Source organism: Cylas formicarius, unplaced genomic scaffold (assembly GCF_029955315.1).
Source record: "Cylas formicarius isolate icCylForm1 unplaced genomic scaffold, icCylForm1.1 PGA_scaffold_8__14_contigs__length_24414737, whole genome shotgun sequence".
Lineage (NCBI taxonomy): Eukaryota > Metazoa > Arthropoda > Insecta > Coleoptera > Brentidae > Cylas > Cylas formicarius.
Genome location: NW_026844361.1, coordinates 19,971,705 through 19,989,781, shown reverse-complemented (window position 1 = coordinate 19,989,781; position 18,077 = coordinate 19,971,705). Strand labels below are relative to the sequence as shown.

Sequence of the window (18,077 nt, the reverse complement as noted above, 5' to 3'; positions counted from 1 at the left end):
TGCTAATTTAAAAAAAAAACTGTATATCAGATTGGGGTTTTTAAAAAAATAACGGATTCGTTGATCATTAATGCATATCGTTTATAGAAAACACTTTTTTGATAAAACAAATAGTTTTCAAGTTACAGCGAGGTAAACGATAACATAAAAATGAGTTTTCAGAGCAAGCGTTTATTCGTTAGACTCCCATATAAAAGCAAATATTGAAAAGCGTGGTTTGGTGGATTTAATAGCAGTACGGTGTAGACAACAAAAAAAATTAAAAAAATTGAAATTTTTTTGAAAATTCACCCCCCCACCCTGCACCGCACTATTTTTATACGACCAGTTGATTATGCATTCTTAATGTATAAGAAATGATAGACAGTGGTTATTACATTCTAGCAAAAAAGTGCAAACGAAAATCCAGTTTAATAGAATTTTGCGAGGTTATTCTCGTAACTCTACTAGGGAAAAAGACATTTCTACTACTACAAGAAGGCATGTCAGTGGTCGCTGATAAGAATTTGATGGTTTCACTAGTGTTGACGTTAGTTTTTCAAATTTATGAATGTGATTTTGGGTAGAAGATAAACGAAGGTTTAAAACTTTGTCGTGAATAATGTTTGAAAGGGTAACGAACTCGGGACAAGATGGAAGCAATTTCAAAATGTCAAAATGTAGAGACAGAAGAGTCTGAAATATAACGTCAAAACCAGATTTATTACTTGTCTAAAAATCTCTCAACATCTTCGATTCCCAATATGGGAATCAGTCATCCGAGACGATGTTTATGCCCCCCCCCCTTCATTTAGTTCGGCCTTCTCAAACAATACATAAGCAGGTACAGAGTAAAATGGGAGCCAGTTTCAATTAAGCTCCGCATAAGGCAACAGGATGATTGGCGAAACGTTGCCAAGGTCGATTCAACAACAACCGACTCATCCAGATATTTTGTAAATAGTATAACTATTCAATTTGTCTTACAAAGTTCTCAGAGCTCAGAAGTGCGATCCGCCGATCTGTTGCATAACTGTTCCGCAATTCGCTCTAAAGACCACCCCATTTCCGGAAAATTGAACGAGAAAACACTCGCCCTCTTCAAATTCGCGTTCCCGTGTATTTCACGTTTATGGTTATGTGTGTGATATCTTTTTAACTGCAACTGCCCGCCCGTCTAAATGAGATAACGGGCACGAAGAAATTAGGGACGTTTGGCGACTAGTTAAGTGCTTGGCTTAACGTTTTCGCATATTCGTAACGTACGGCAATAAGTAAAAATTACACTAGACATTTAAAGGGCAGAAAAATTCGCTCAGATTTTTTGTTGTGAGTTTACAGTTTGCAGAAATTTTAGGTTATATTTTAAAAAGGATAATTAAAACTACTTAGCTTTTAGTTGTAATTTTTGTCGCGCTTGTCGCATATATATTGAATTTAGAGGGCTCTCATTTAACCTAACCAAGTCTACCTTAAAGCAAGCTTTCAAGAGACAAATTACACAGTACATTACGAAAAAATAAGACTAAACAAAAAAATAGGCAATAACATTCTGCCTTTGGTTAAATCGAGTTTCTTCTTCTTTTCGGCGTTGGCTACATGCCGGCCTTTTCAACGATTCTTTATTTTTTGATTTTACCGAATTAGTCGATTAAGCGCGTTCGCACTCGAGTTGGAAATAGGATTTTAAGCCTTCAACCGACAAGGGAAATCATTTCCTCTCGCAATATCTCATTTTTGGTAACGAACGGTAATAGGCAGCAAAACAGCAGGAAAAAGTACCTCGAATTACACAGGTTAAGATTTAAACTACGAGACGGGAAAATCCAATTCCTCCTCGGCCGCGCTCAAAATCCGCCAAATGGGATAATCCGATAAAATGAATTGCATTTTACGAAAGCTCTGGAAACCCGTTTTAAAACGTTAAAATCGTCTGTAAAATAAAAGTTAAGGGTGGCTCGGCATCGAAGTGCCATTCTTGTTACTTGTGTAGATCACATCTTCAACCTGAACCCGCGACAAATGAGCACAGGGTCGGCATGAGAATATTCATATTGGTGGCTGCAGTCGTACATAATTTGCATCAATACATTAAATATTATTTTATAGTTTGGGAAACACAGTGCAAGGTTTATTTCAAATATAAAAACAATTTTAACAATTTAAATTTTATTAATGGTTAGTTTCTACTAAAAGTTATCTTACATCACGAAGGACATCTTGTCATAGCCATCAGCGCAAGTCCGTTGTTTAACTCTATTACAAAAAATAAAAAAAATATATTCCTTGGCTTTATTATGGCTAAGGCTTATAAAAGCAAAGTTATAGAGACAAGTAAACAATATGAATTTGATATAAACACCGGTAAAACTAAACTTAAGTAAGAAAGACATCAATGGACATAAACCAAACAAGAATCGAAATAGTCTCACAATATAATTAATGAATTGTGGGACAATTCTTAAGAGATGCGGTGGAAAGGCCACAATTGCTGTGGGTCAAGTATTCACGAGCCACAATCTCTCACTGGAAGTAAAGAAAAGGCTCCTGTGTGTACTCGGTTAAAACAGGAAACCATGTCCCAACTAATGAATGTACTAATGAAGAAGTGTAACGGAGAATGAAAACCTTCATGGAAATAGTGAAATGCCGCAACCTTCAATACCTGGGCCACATTATGTGAAAGAAAAGAAAAGAAGATTCCAGGAAAAACAGCGCCAGGACGTAGGAAACTTGACTGGCCAATCTTCGAGCATGAAAGACGCATATTGGGATACGTTGTTCGATTGCGGACTTGGATTTGTTCTTCGTGTTTTAAAAGGGAACTTGCGAAGTTTATTTACCACCGCATCGTGATAAAAATATACATATCGGGAGCGGAAACCGTTACACACCCCAATTTAGGGGTATATCTGCAAAATAAATTGACTTCGAGGCAACGCGCTAGTGTTCGTCCTGAATTTGCAATCAGTGAGCGAGCAAATGGAGATCCCGAGTATTCCATTTCACCGGATGGAATCCGGAACAAGGGCCTTAAAATTGGCTCTGATTAACGCCTACCAACGCACGAACACGGGAACTTTGCAGAATCGAGGCAGAAGAAAAAGGCATATCTCGGTCTCACTCAACTCTCACAAAATAGCGTAAAAAAATTTATATTATTACTACCACAATATGTGGATAATAGACGAGTCGGATTGTGCGCGTGGGCGGTGACGAGCGCAGTTGCCAAGTGCAGCTAAAAGCTTATGTCTCTCAAAATGATTATTTTAATTTGTCCCTAGACGGACGTTTATGTGTATGCAGAACGTCAGATCTTGTACGTGAATGCGCGTTTTGTAGAATGTCTGTAGAATTCCTTGAAATGCTGCAATATAAAATACAATTAACAATTGAACAATACCATTGATACGTTCAGATAATAGAAACTTTCACAACATACAATTGGTAAATTAACAATCTTTTCTTTGTAATTAAAGTCTGTTCATAGATATAAGAAAGTGACTAACTGATACGAATTAAGGGAAGACCCGGGCAGGCTGTAAGAATGAAATATGGCCGAACAGGTCCGTACTTTGCTTGGAATTTAATTATTTGGAGTTTTGTTAGGAAAGATACTAAACAATATTTATTTGTTTGTGTATATATTTATGTTTAAATATAAAATAAGATTACAAATTATTTTTATTACCTACTTAAATCACTTAAAATTATTCACATAATATATCAGTATCACTATCGCTATCATCGCCTGTTCTAATTATTATTTGTTCTATGTGCTATGTGCTTTTTCTATATGTTTAACAGAATTTGCCCAACTTTGTGGAGGGATGTTAAAAACTTCGGTTTCTATAAATTTGAGAACATTGAAGTTAACACGGGAAAAAATATAAATATAGAGTGGTAAGGTGGAGGAAGCCTTAAAACTGTAATTGTTGTATATTAGATTTTTTGCGTAATTATCACAGACGTATTCCTTTTGTAGAACCTCAATTAATTGCTCTTTGGTATAATCTTCGTGAAAATAAATGTCGTTATTACAAATGCAGTTTTGGATTGTTGCTTTTGTGTCACATAAGGAAGGGATCTTAGTCAACTGTCTACTGTGATAACTTGCATTATCTATTACAATGACGCTATTAGGAGGAATGTTTGGAACTAGTTTGTTCTTAAACCAACTTTCAAATAAATCAGCGGTAGTGTCTTCATGGTATTCCAGAGAAGAATCTTTAATATTTTTCGCAGATAGAGAAAGTCCATTTGGAATCCAACCATCTTTAGAGTCAGCATGCAAAATAGTTATTCTTTTACCTCTTTTTGATGGCGCGTTTGTTTTACACTTATCGGTTGAGTCAACCCAACCCTTTTCTGGGGTATCATAATATAATAAATCATCGCCATTTCCGAATTCTAGAAGATTCCATTAAATCTTGCCTTTTGTCAATTTTTTTTAATCTAAAACCTAAAACCCCAAACACTTCCATAAGGTAGTTCTGCCACATTTAACACCGGTTTCATCTTTTTCAAGCTTCCTAATTATGATATCCAATGTAGGCACGCTTTGTTCCTCGTATAACTGGTAAATTTTACGCCGTATTATATCTTGATCACTTTCATCTACACTCGAGAAAATGTCAGTTTCTTGTAAAGATGCTTGCTTGCTGACACCATGTTCAATGAGAGCCAAATAAATATTGTTTATAACCTTCTTAGTCTCAATAGAATAGTGTTTTCTACATTTGGGTTTGAGCATCTCCTGAGATACACTAGACTTGCACATATTTTGCATAATTCACACACTATTCAACACGCGCTGTATTACACACGAAATAAGAATAATTACTAGTAAACTTAAACTAAGTAGTATACCAAACCAAAAAATATTAAACGCAGGTAGGTATAAAATTATTTTCTATTACGGACCACAATTTTACCTGAATTTATATTCCGAAACTTTAGGTAATAATCTTGTTGCATTGCATGTTAATGACCACCCTTGGATAATCCCATTCAAAAGCAATTGCTCACTTTCTTATATCTATGAACAGACCATACCCTTCAATCTATTGGAAACCGGATCGTTTTTGTTCCAGATACATTTCCAACAACCGCCTTGAGCACATCAGCAATGGAACTTTCAAGAACCTGACGAACCTAGAAGGACTGTAAGTATAGCAATTTTTAAATTGTCGGTAATCAGCGAAACTAGTGGCAACATTGCGCGCGACTGAATAATCAACAATATGTAACAATTAGGTATGCTACGAAGTGACCCAACGAGTACTTTCATGCCAATGTCACTTTTCGGTGGTGAACACTAGGGATTAACGGCAAATACTAATGCGTTGAACTAAGGCGGTATCGTATGATTTAATTACATTATCATTAAAGCGTCATTTATTTCCCTTCACTCGGGCATAAAGGAATTAATCAAGTAAGATAGTAAGTGGGTAAAAATGACAACAAAGCCTCTTTTTTTTGTTTGATTGCACACAGCTTGCTGGCCGACAATAAAATTGAGCGGATCCGGACAGAATTTCTCCAAACTTCTTTAAAATGGCTTATAACTAACTAACTCGATCGTCAGGCCTTAACAAAGTTGCAATTTAATATCGTTATTGAAAAAAAACAAGTCATAATTTCTTATCATCTTATTTGCCCATTAAAAGTTTTAATAATTTCACAGCATTAAAAATTTTAGCGAATATAGGATAGTAACATAACATAACATAAATCCCTGACTAAAATTCCGCAATGATCTTATATTACAGATAGCTAAAATAGATAGATACTGTACAGCTATCTCTTAAAGGCAAGTGGTGGAGGTGTTCGAACATTTTCGGAAATAAATGTCAATAACTTCAGAATGCATTTGGTCAAACTCGGAGTCGTTGAAAAGGTCTCTTCTTGTTCCATCAACGCTGGCCTGGGCGGATTGATTTCCATTGCTTGCGTCTGCGCTACAGTGTTTTCCAGCATTGCAATAAATAAAATTTATTTTTTTCAAAAAAATTAAATGCAACGATATCACTTTACTAACTAACTAATGTGCTCTCTTGTAAATAAAGCCCGAACCATTGCTTTATAATTAAACTTGTTATTCAAAAATCCTATATTTTTTTACCTATCCCACAGACTTTCTTCATAAACAAACTAGTAATAAAAGTTGTTATTCACAGATACACACATTGATACTTACATAGCAAATTGCAAAACAAAAAATCTAAAACATAAACATCTTCGAGTGACAAAGTATTATTTGCGATTATAAAAAAATAATACAATTAATAATAGCAACTTGCATAATATACAATTCTTAACAGACTATCCTTCGCAGTTATAAAAACATTTGTTTTTGAAAATTTCCCAAAAGAAAATTGCGTCTTTTATCTGTAAACAAATGGAATTAAGTGCGTTTTAAATTTATACAAACCCATTTCTCTTTCAAGATTAATGAAATTGCCTATCAAAACTTCTCAAATATTTTTTACTTAGGTACCTGAAACTTTTTTGTAGTCTACCTAAAATTGATTTATTAAAGCCCACTCAATCTGTCATAGAAACAATTTCGCGAGTGCTGTAGGTACAAAAGAATAATATGTTTGAATATTAAATTTTTTAACTAATTCAGATTTCTCGGCATAAAATATAGCAGCTGTTAACGTAGCGAGTTATTACTGGTTGTGGTAGTAATGAAATGTTTGGACAATTTTTTTTATAACAGGTGCTTTTAGAAATACTTTTTTTACTTGACTAATTAAATCATTTACCAATGGAAACTGGTCTGCATAAGATAAGTATTCTCCACCCTTTTAATACCATGAGCAAAGCAAGTAACATAAAATAAGTTAGAATATAATATTTTCAGCATCCGATAAAAGGAGGAGGAGGAAAATTTTCTGTTGAAACGCTCTTGGGCAAAAATAAAATACAAAACAAAACACAAACAAAAACTTTTTGCTTTTACTGGGGAAACATTGTAATGTGGTTTATCTTGGGTAATTCTATGAATCTAGACATATAAGAAAGCAGTAAAGTACTTGAGTCGGCTCCTTTTATACAAAATGCGTTTTATTGCTTCCAAGACCTAGCAGAAGCGTGCAGACGGTTTGAGTTTGAATTTGAGTGGACAAATGACATTGTGTTTCGTGATTTGATGGGAAATGAGCCTGTCATTTGGATGGCGAAACATAAAGACCATAAAAATCTTGATGCCGTCAATGATGCGTGGAAAAGAATACAAGATAACATATCAGTCCAGTGTGCTATAAATGAACTGATGAATGACACCATCCACCATTTTCTTCTGCCCTTTTTCTTTTTGTTTTAATTGAATTAAATAAGCGGAGTTTTTAATATCAGAAACGGCAGGGGATGGAATCCAAAGTTAAATACAAAAGTTAATTGAGGTATTATAGCCCTTCAATTTATTTTAATATTGTATATACAGGGTGTTTAATTTTTCGTGGGCGCAGAACAACTTTCTTATTTTAAATAGAACACCTATTATATTCTTTATTTTTAATTCTATGTATTCATGTTGCGTGTATAATGTCCTATACCTAAGTTTAAGAGTTTTTTGACATTTTCAATTTTTTGTGCGAAACATGACGTTTGCAAGACGTAAAATATTGGCCAATTTCTTCATACGGAAGCATTTATCGTTTCCCTTAAGTAAGTTTTGTTGTAAACAAAGAACTCGAACAACGGATTTCATAAGAAAATTCGATATATATTAATACAGGGTAAGATTCAAAATTAAATGAAAAAAACCTTTTTTTTAATGGAAACTACCTATTTTTATAACCTTATCATATTTAGCATTAAAAATTAAGGCAATTTTATGTAAGGTTGTTTGCATAGAATTAAAAAATAAATAATATAATAGGTGATCCATTTAAAATAACAAAGTTGAGACTCGCGAAAACTTAAACGCCCTGTATATACAAAATTAGAATAAATTAAAGGTTGGCAATATCTTAATTAAATTTAATTAAAATTAATATCTAGAGAAACGGCCCACCCTATACAAGTCACGTGAGCTCCGTGCTTGCCATCGCAATTAGCAAAGCTCGTATACTTGCTAAGTACGCAAATAATTCTGTATTTGTCAAGTACACGAGTTATTATAACCATAATAACCATCATAACCATTGGTTTTCTGAACAAGGAGCACTTTTGCCCAGTACCGTCGAAAACGTAATCGTTGATCTTAGTTTCGGTGGGTTTTGGTTAGTTTCGATTATAGCGGCGCGATTGTTGCCACTAGGAAAATATCGCGGCCGAATGCCTCGTCGAAAATTAATTCGGATTCGGATTTCAGAACTCTCAACGACAACGTGATCGATTCGATCGAAGCTGGAGCGTTTCAAGACGTGCCACGGTTAACTTCGTTGTAAGTCGAAAGTAATTCGATTTTGAAATACCCCGCGTGTGCTGTCGCGGGGCATCTGACACGATGTCTCTCGTGTTTCAGGAAACTGGAAAGAAACCGGTTCAGATCGGTGGACAAGGCCGTGTTGGCACCGCTGAAAAACTTGCACAACATGTAAGTTTGTACTTGTCGGAACGTACGTGTTCATCAATATTTTAGTCTAATAAAAACTATAGCATGATAGTATTTAAAAAACGAGGTCTAAGAAGGGAGAGGTAGGACATAATATTTATACATGGTATCTATCTATCTATCTATTTATTACATTAAAAAAACCAAGAAAAAATTGTTGGCATACCATTGAACGTTGCATTGCGTTTTAAATCATTTGAACCTGAAGTTTAATAATAATAAATAAACAATAAAATAAGGCACAATTAAATTAGAACACAAAACGTTCAGATTTTCACAGTTAGTTATTACTTTATGGTAGCTGTTTCAACAACACCGTGCCTTTATCAATTAAAAAATATCACAATATGACAGTCATGGCTATCCATCCTCAATATTCTCGACATTTCAAAAACCAAACAGTTTCTTAAAGCAGACATATATCAAAGTACACAATATGATCCCACTTATACCAAAAACAACCTCCAAAATTATATTATTTAATTAAATTACACACACACACACATCGTTACACTATCGTTTCTTTTGTAACAGAACCATCAGCTAAACTTTCAACAAAATTAATAAAAAATTTAGAATATCATGTTCCCTTTAAACCCAGATAAGTTATCAAAAAGACATTAAATTCCTCAATTCTAGTTTCATTTGCCTAGCCGATTGACGCATAATAGACAATACGGAAAACTCCATACATAATCGTATAAAATTTACAATAGAGACGGAAGTAAATAACGTTCTGTACTTAAATGTAACCAAATTACAGAACAAATTACCATAAACCCTCACACACGGACACAGTGACTCATAATAACTCAAATCACCATCACACAAACACAAAATGGCTGCTTTTATTCTTTGATCCGCAGACTACTTATTATACCACCTTCCACAGAAATTTTTGAAAAAGAATTAAATTTTATAAAACAAATAGCATTTAACAATAGTTACAAACCCTCTTTAATAGACAAGATAACTAAAAAACAGTTTCAAATAACTCCCATATTAAATACCGAACCCTAAAGTTATAAAACAATAAAATGCATACGAGAACCTAGCAAGAGAAATTAGGAACATCTATCTAAATTTAGTCTTAAGATTGCTTTTAAAACTGAAGACACCGTTGGAATTTTTTTAAAAAACAATAAAACTAAAGCGTTGAAATGAAATATCTATTAACGAATATAAAAGAGCGTATAAAAATAAAAGTTCGGACTCTATGTCATTCACTTAAATTCAGAAATACACAAGTTTGATGATAATTTTGATATTTTCCTTAATGAAACAAAGAGCAAACAACTAAATTTATTGCTAGCTGTGGAGATTAATAAAATGAGATATTCGAATCCATTTCTTAATGACCAATTCTTGTTAAATTTAAATTTACACTCTATACCTGTAATTAAGAATCTATTATTACCCGATTGTATATATAGGTGTCGGAATATTTCATATTATGTATATGATAAAGGCACGGTGCTGTCGAAACAGATGTCATAAAATCATAACTAACTGCTCAAATCCGGACATTTTTTGTTCTAATTTATTTGTGTTAAATGGATTTTCATCAAGTAAAAGCCACCTCAGTTCAATTAATAAAATAAGGCGCTTTACTCTAGACAATTTTTTTTTTGCAAGTAATAGAACTTTGGCTTCATTTCAACACATTTTGATGTCTTTAGGTTTTTTTTAAGCTTACGTCTTCCCATTACGTTTCGAATCATTTTAAACTGATGTTAGTTTCCAAGATATGGGGCGTTTAAAGATTATATAAAAATAAGTATAAATATATAAAAAGAAGGAGTCCATAAAATTATTGTTCATAGAAAATGTTTTGAAGCTTTTCATAAGTTTTATTTCTTCGCTTGAGAACGAGTAAAAAAAGTTTAATTTTTAGTGGCGTATCGAATGTAATAAAAATTGCAAAATGGTCAGTAGCTTACATCTCAATGACAATAATATTAGTTAGTATACGTCTTTGTATCTAGTTGAAGCAAATTTATCCGTTGATCATGATGTTACCGAGTTTCAACAAAATCGGGCGGCGTGTACTTCGAAACGCGCTGTATGTTTGTCGTATTTCGACAGTGGTTTTAATAAAACATGAAGTAATGTACACCCTGTATACAGGGTGTCCCAATGAAAGTTTAGGCAGTCGTATCCGACCCAATTAATCGTTTTGCCGCGTCTGGCTCGCCTCGGAGCTTTCACGCGTTACGAGGGGCTGTCAAAAAATAATTACGTTCGTAGGGAGATGTCTCACCTGTCGAGTCGCACGTTGTTTGCTTTTGGGGCCCGCCACGGCGGCCCTTAAGTATTATTATCACATCCGGCGGCTGATAGTTTATCGATTTAACGCGATACTAATTACATCGCGACGGGGTGAGGGCGGCTGCGTTACTTTCGACCGCGCGTTGTCCGAACTAGTGAAAAGAAATTTAATTACTTACGGTATACAGGGTTATTCACGGTGAGCGTCCTATTAGACGTTTATGGAGAACGACTGCGGTGTTGCCAGATCTACTCGTAACGTATATCAACATTCGTTTTTGAAATGAAACATCCTGTATGTCATTACATTTTTAGATTCTGTGAAACATTCTGGAACTTTTTTATGTAAAATGTACTCTCTTAAACATTTTCTGAGATAAAAAATACTTTTTAATAGATTTGGCAACAAATAAACCGATATATATATATATATATATATATATATATATATATATATATATATATATATATATATATATATATATATATATATATATATATATATATATATATATATATATATATACGTATTGATTCACGGATGGAAAAATGTGATGACACTATATTCCGGGATCTCATCCGTTCGCTCGTTGAACTCCGACTGGAATCCTGCAGACGTTTCGCCAAAATCTCACTTGGCATCTTCAATGCTCGCGCTCCGAAAACACTTCGAACACTGGGAGGTTATCGGCGGTGCATGCGGTATTTATACTCTGCGCCGGAGATGGTAACGGTGCTGCTTGTGCGTGGGGGGAGGTGGCTCCGCCCCCCGAATTGTCGCGTTGTTAATTTCGCCCGATCGTAGATCGTAAATGCAGAGCGTCGTGTCTCGTATTGAGGTGTCCAGACTTTTCTATTTCGATGGCCTCTCGTATAATCCTAGTCCTAAAATCAGGAATATTAGCTATTTGTTTGCAAGTCCCGAAATCAATTTTATGGCCTGTCTGATGTTGGTGCTGAAACAAAGCAGATGTTGTTTGTTTGTTTCTTATGGCTAAACCAGTCGGATGCAGGATTCCAGTCGGAGTTCAACGAGCGAACGGATGATATCCCAGAATATAGTGTCATCATATATATATATATATATATATATATATATATATATATATATATATATATATATATATATATATATATATATATCGCTTTTCTTGTAGAAATTTTGTATTTTCTGATGACAAAAAAGGATTATTCCTTCTATTAGAAAAATACCCTCCAGTGAAAATGTTGACTCGTCCGTCCAAATAATTCTTTTATCATCTAACAAAACTCGACGCGTAATGGTGCATCGCGAGTAGTAGTACAATGTAATGTATTATTAGCATCGGAATAGAAATATGCAAAGTCGTTGGTTTATTTTCCTCTTAGGTTTTGGAAGTTGTCTTCTTCGTAGATTTCGAAAAATTGCTTCAGTTATTTTATATTTTTTGTCACACGTTGGTCACAAATGCCGATATTGTATCAATTCTTTGCCACTCACCATAAATGTAAAACAATTTCCAAATATCTGCGTTTGCATAATTATGTGCCATCTTGCAATGCAGATGCAATAAAATGAGAAATCCGACATGTCAGTTATTTTTTTACAGTAAACGTCATCATGGCCGGCCAAAGCCTGCTAACCAGATGAAATGTGGTTACTTTATTTCGATTTAATTGCAATATTTTGGTTTTGGGGTGATTCAGTTAAAATTCCCACGTAACATATATTTTTATATCTGTATGCCATAAGTTAATTCTCATATTATATTATAATAAAGCAATGTAATGGGGAAATTCAAGTGTTTAGCTGTACGGGTCGCGAAAAAAAATTTGGTGCTTGGTGCTGAATTTCTTAAAAAGTATTTTTTATCTCCGAAAAGGTTCAAGATGGTATAGTATATGTTACATAAAAATAATAAATAAATAATAATGTACACGTTTTTTTCATTGATGATATTTGGCAACATCGCATTGCCAAACGTTTCAGGTTTTTACCGTAACTCATTCTCCATAAACGTTTAATAGAACATTCACCGCGAATAACCCTGTATACTTCGGAAAAGCGTTAGAAAAATTAACCCCCCCCCCTCCACTCTCGATACGTGCCGCGTCGAAAGGTGCAAGCTAATTAAAATCGTACGTCCCACCCTCCCGACCCCCGTTGAGCTGTCGGTCCCCGCATATTTTCGCTCGCCGTAGAAAATGAAAATGTATAAGTTTTCACGTAATATTTCCGAATTCTGCGTTAAATTACTTTGTTCGAGAATGCGGAAAGCCATGTGTATGCAAAATCCGTTTATGAGTCGGCTGCGACGTATTGCGGCGTCACGAGTGGTCAGTGGGAGGGCGGGAGGTTTCGACGCCGCTAAAAACGAATATTCGCCAAAAATTCATTTCAAAAGGACACACAATTTTCGAGTATCGACATTAGATATGAGTGTTAACATGGCACGATGTTGGCTTGTTGTCTTTAACATAAATCGGACATGATGGAAGTGACTTCAAAAAGAGAAAACAAAAACCGCAATTGTTCACAATATAACATATTATTTTTCTACAGCAAGAAACACGTTAATATGTCACGAAAAATATTATTAAGGCTCTTGGAATGTTAAAAAGAAAAAATAGAAATCGTCTTGTTTTTTTCTTTAAATGGTAGTATATTCGGCCGTAGATATGGTTCAAATTATTAATTCGTTATTCTGCGTTAGTACACCCCGATAAATTAATGTCAGATTTGTGTTATTTCACGTCCATATAAATGACCAGAGAACGTCGAGAGTTGGAAGTTAGTACTTTAACATATTTAAACTTTCCGTGAGATAGTATTCAAATTTCCCGGGAACTTGAGGCAGAACCAAGAACAGTGCAGAATATTTCGAAGAGAAAAGGATACAAGTGTTATGAGTTACAGACCACGCAGGCGATTTTACCAGCAGAGCATGGCATTCTGTGGAGAAATGATCGAACGAGCTAACCAAAATTGGACTTAGTATCCAGAAAAAGTCAACGTAAGGGCTGGTATTTTAAGAAACCATACCTTTGGCCCTTTTTTATTGATAGGAATTGAAATACAAACAAATTTACCATTAAGATGCCACGTTTCCTAATCGTACAATAAGTATGCAGGGAATAATGAAATGGCCACCTAGATAACCAGATCTAGCACCAATTGATTTTTTTCTTTGGGGTTACGTCACTAGCACTATTTAAAGGCACACACACGATCGTGCAAATTATTGAGAGAAACTGCGTAATAAAATTACAAATGCTATTAGCAATTTTACTGCTGAACCACTGGCCAATGTGCGACAAGAATTGCTCAGCTAAAAACGGTGAACTTTTTTCATCTTTTATTTTATTTTATTTTTTTTTTTTAGTTTTAGTCTTATTTTTAGAACTTATTTTTTATTTTTCATGTCGAGTGGAGAGCTATGATTTTATTAAATAAGGTCTTTTTTTTTAAAATCAACTTTTTTCTTTTCGTCCAAACGAAAACAAAGAACAATGCAAAACTTATCCCTGACTGAAACGGCATCGATAAACTGCCTACAGTAGGAGGAGCTTTATATCCAACTATAACCCTATAACTGAATAATATTTTTCGTGACCTGGAATCGAATCTCTTGGAAATGTCCTATATACGAACTCCATCGATTAAGCAGTAAGGAATTACAATTTTAAATTGTCATCCTCAAAATTACTTCCAAAGAGATATAGCGCGGGAGACGGTTCCTCCGCTCCTCATAGCAGATCTGGATCTCTGATACTGGAATATGTTTCAGCTGGTCAGCCGTTTTAATGTTTTCAACTGAAGAAAAAAATGTCAAGTCAGGTGAATACGGAGAACGAGAAGCTACAGGAATGTTTTTTTTTCTCGCCCAAAAACTCAACTTTTTTCTTCAAAGTTTGTAAAGAGCCTCCCGGTAGAAGTATTGGTTGAACGTTTAGCAATGAAGTGGAAACTCTTTGTGGACGCTTCCGTGGATATAGAAAAAACAAAACAGATCTTCGACTTCCTCTTGATCTAGCGCTTGGTTTCTGGATGGTACTGCAACGGCCATGACTCCTCATCAGAAAATGGATCCAATGTCCTTTTGGTCTAGGCAAAGGTTTTGTGGAACCTAATTTGAATTCATTTGGCTTCATGGTCATCTTCAGTAGACTCTCTCCTTTGTGATTATGCCTTAAAGCATCGAAAAATCTGGGCTTTAAACAAGACGCTCTCAACGTCGACCTGCCAAAGTTTATCAAGAGTTTCCGTTGCACTGTATTTAATTCCGAACACCGTTGCTCGAAATTGATGTCACTAATCTCCTGTCACAATGGAAAAAAGTGTTTTACAAAAAATTCTGCCTACACATCCTAATAACTTGAGCGAGTTCAAAGCCGTATTGAAAGCGGATCACTTCTACCCCTTCCGCCCCTCCATGCTAAGCGCCTCGAGTATTCCAGATAGAACGCTACTTTACCATTATCATTACTTAGGTTACAGACGTCGTACCATACAGAGTAGAGATAATCAGAAAACTTTTGCCAGAAGAAACTCCAAAACGAAAATGAAAGGTAACCCGTTTTCCACATAAGGAAGAGAAAAGGAAACGGTGCAGATTATGCGGTTAACAACAAAAATGAAGCATAACTTTTTATTTGAAGAAAGGAACTTCTATTCCGTGTTTTTCCCAAATTAGGAGTTTTGTGGTTTATTTTTTCTAATTTTTTATAATACATGTTCCAAAAATGTATTCTTCGTTTTATTTAGAGCGTAAAATTCGTTCTTCCAAATAACCCGTCACACGATTGAAACAGAAGCCAAATAATAAATAAAAGTAACATAAAAAACTATAAAAAATATAATACTTTTGTAAAACGTTACGTTAGAAAAAGCAGTTAGCTTATGTGTATAGTAAAGTAAAGTAAACAATTTATAATCTTTCTGTCTTATTATGGTATTTATTTGTTGAAATTTTCTTCATACAAACGGAATTTAGGAGGAAATTTTCCTAAGAATTTTGTTTTTTTTTTTGAATAAAACTAGTTTCTTCCGGTGCCTTTACTATCGTCGTCGCTACTAACAGAAACCAATGAAACGTAATATATCTTGAAAAATAACGAACATTAAAGAACGGACCTGCTTAGTAAACATAACAATGATCCGTCTGAAGTCCGTACGAGAGAGATTGTAATCGGTAAAAAATGTACAACAGAACATATTGGATTCACATTATTATGAACCATATAGTCATTAGAGATATAGAGAGCCAGACTCATGCTGATAATAAATTTATAAGGTAACTATGAAAAAAAAAATAGGGAAGGTCCGTTCAACGCGTTGATTTTTAATGCCAGTATCCACCAATAACTCCCTAAGCATTTGTTAAGAAACTGTTTGTTAACGCTTACTGGTAGTTTACTTAATTGACGTCTCCAGCATGACATTTTAACAAAGAGTTTAAAAACCGACCTTATGACAACGCCGCGTAATTTTCTTAGCGCCATCTATGGAGCAGTATCAGATCTAAAAAAGATGCATTTTTACGTAAATTTTAGAACATAATTCTCATGAAAAATGTCAAGAACGTAATTTTTCACATTCATTTGTTCTGTTGCTTATGCGAACAAAATAAGAAATAATTTTTATAAAAAGTAAAAAGTAGCTAGTCCCTGAAAAAACATTTATTTTTCTTTACAAGCAAATTGTCAAGAACTTATTGGGTATTATTAATTATTTGTTATATTGTTTCGTTAAGAAATTTTACCTACTTTTACAAGAAGATACTAAAATACAAAAAATACAAGTTATATCCTGGTCCTGCGTTAGGCATCGAATGAAATCGAAACTTTCGTCATCACTTTTCTGCTAGCTTTTTTAATAGGAGCCTAAAGATGAGATGTAAAAAAAGACAGCCAAATTTCTTCCTTTTTTATTTCTTCCAAATAATCTCGCGTTTCCCATTGTGCCCTAGGAAACCCATCGCGGACTACATCCTACATAAATCTAGTAAAAACCGGCTCAACAGCGAGCAAACTGCAACTCTAGCTCGCCACAATCAAGCACAATGCTCATACGTCGCGTTCCTCACTCATTAATTAAAAGAAATATTTCTGTGGTCTCAGATACTTCGACCGTTTCGAGATGTGTTCATTCGCTGCCCACGTCAGGGTCTGTCAGCCCCACGGGGACGGCATCTCCAGCCACGAGCATTTGCTCGACAACATCATCTTGAGGACTTGGTAAGCACCGTCGCGTCGTTCGCTGTTCCTCCCTAGTTGCTCCAATATGATTGACGATTTTCCCCAGGGGGCTAAAATACTAACGGTGATTATTTCGGCCACATTGCGTGGGCGCATTTTAATTGGAATCAGCCCCGGAGGAATCCGGTAGACGGGCAATAAATATTAAGTTTTGCGGGTCAGTTGACAGGTTTTGGGCAAATTGCTTTCTCGCCCCTTTGTACCGGTATTTGTCTTCTGACTGAATATTAGTCGTCGCTTAATGTCAACCAACACGTATCATTGACCACACTTCATTTTAAACCTATCAGTTGTTTTTGCGATAACATTCTACTGGAAACACCAGATATTAATTTAAAAGGATAGACGATAGAATTGTCAGTTGCCGCACTCAATGTATTTTAAATCAATAACATAATATTTTGAATACCTGACCTCCAATTTCGACATAGAAATGTATTACGAGTCTATTATAATATACACTGTTTGGTATGGAGTAGGAGTCTCCCTAAAACGTAGTAGCATCCGAGGCAACGTGAAGTTCCAATTATTTTGTGGACCACGTCTTTCTTTTTGCTACTATATTTGTAAAAGTAATATTAAATTTCGAGTAGTCGTTGTCAGTGGTGACCATTATATTGTGGATCTGAAAGATACAGCAATATACGCATAGAACGTTATCACCTGCGTGTTTGTACCTCGAATTTTTGACAAAGAGAAATGTATATGTTGTTGTCTTTTTTACCCCATTGTACATAATTTTGGACAAACTCAATTTGGTCTAACTAACTCCATTGAGTTGATTTTAAGTTACATTATATAAACAGGCAGTTACAGTTTTTTTTACAATTTTACAAAAGTTGAGGAGACTATTTAATGTGCGCATGCGCTCTCCTTTCAAAAGCAACATGGCCGCTGACAGTTCTTCAATTCGACCAAACCAAAACTAACTAACCAAGCAAACCAGATGCTACATTTCGAATTATTTATAAATGAAATACTTAGTAAATGAAGAAATGGGCTTATAACATCGAGAATTGTATATAAA

At 34.8% G+C, this 18,077-nt stretch overlaps 1 protein-coding gene across 5 annotated transcripts in view; it reads left to right on the top strand.

The window, feature by feature from the left end:
* The window catches only part of LOC132706598 (relaxin receptor 2), an 83,043-nt gene that overhangs the window by 60,976 nt on the left and 3,990 nt on the right, over positions 1 to 18,077 (top strand). For all 5 annotated transcript variants that reach the window (XM_060678016.1, XM_060678017.1, XM_060678019.1 and 2 more), the window contains exons 12-15: positions 5,073 to 5,144; positions 8,303 to 8,374; positions 8,456 to 8,527; positions 16,913 to 17,029. In XM_060678016.1, coding sequence (XP_060533999.1) covers positions 5,073 to 5,144; positions 8,303 to 8,374; positions 8,456 to 8,527; positions 16,913 to 17,029 — 333 coding nt within the window. The remainder of the gene's footprint in view (positions 1 to 5,072; positions 5,145 to 8,302; positions 8,375 to 8,455; positions 8,528 to 16,912; positions 17,030 to 18,077) is intronic.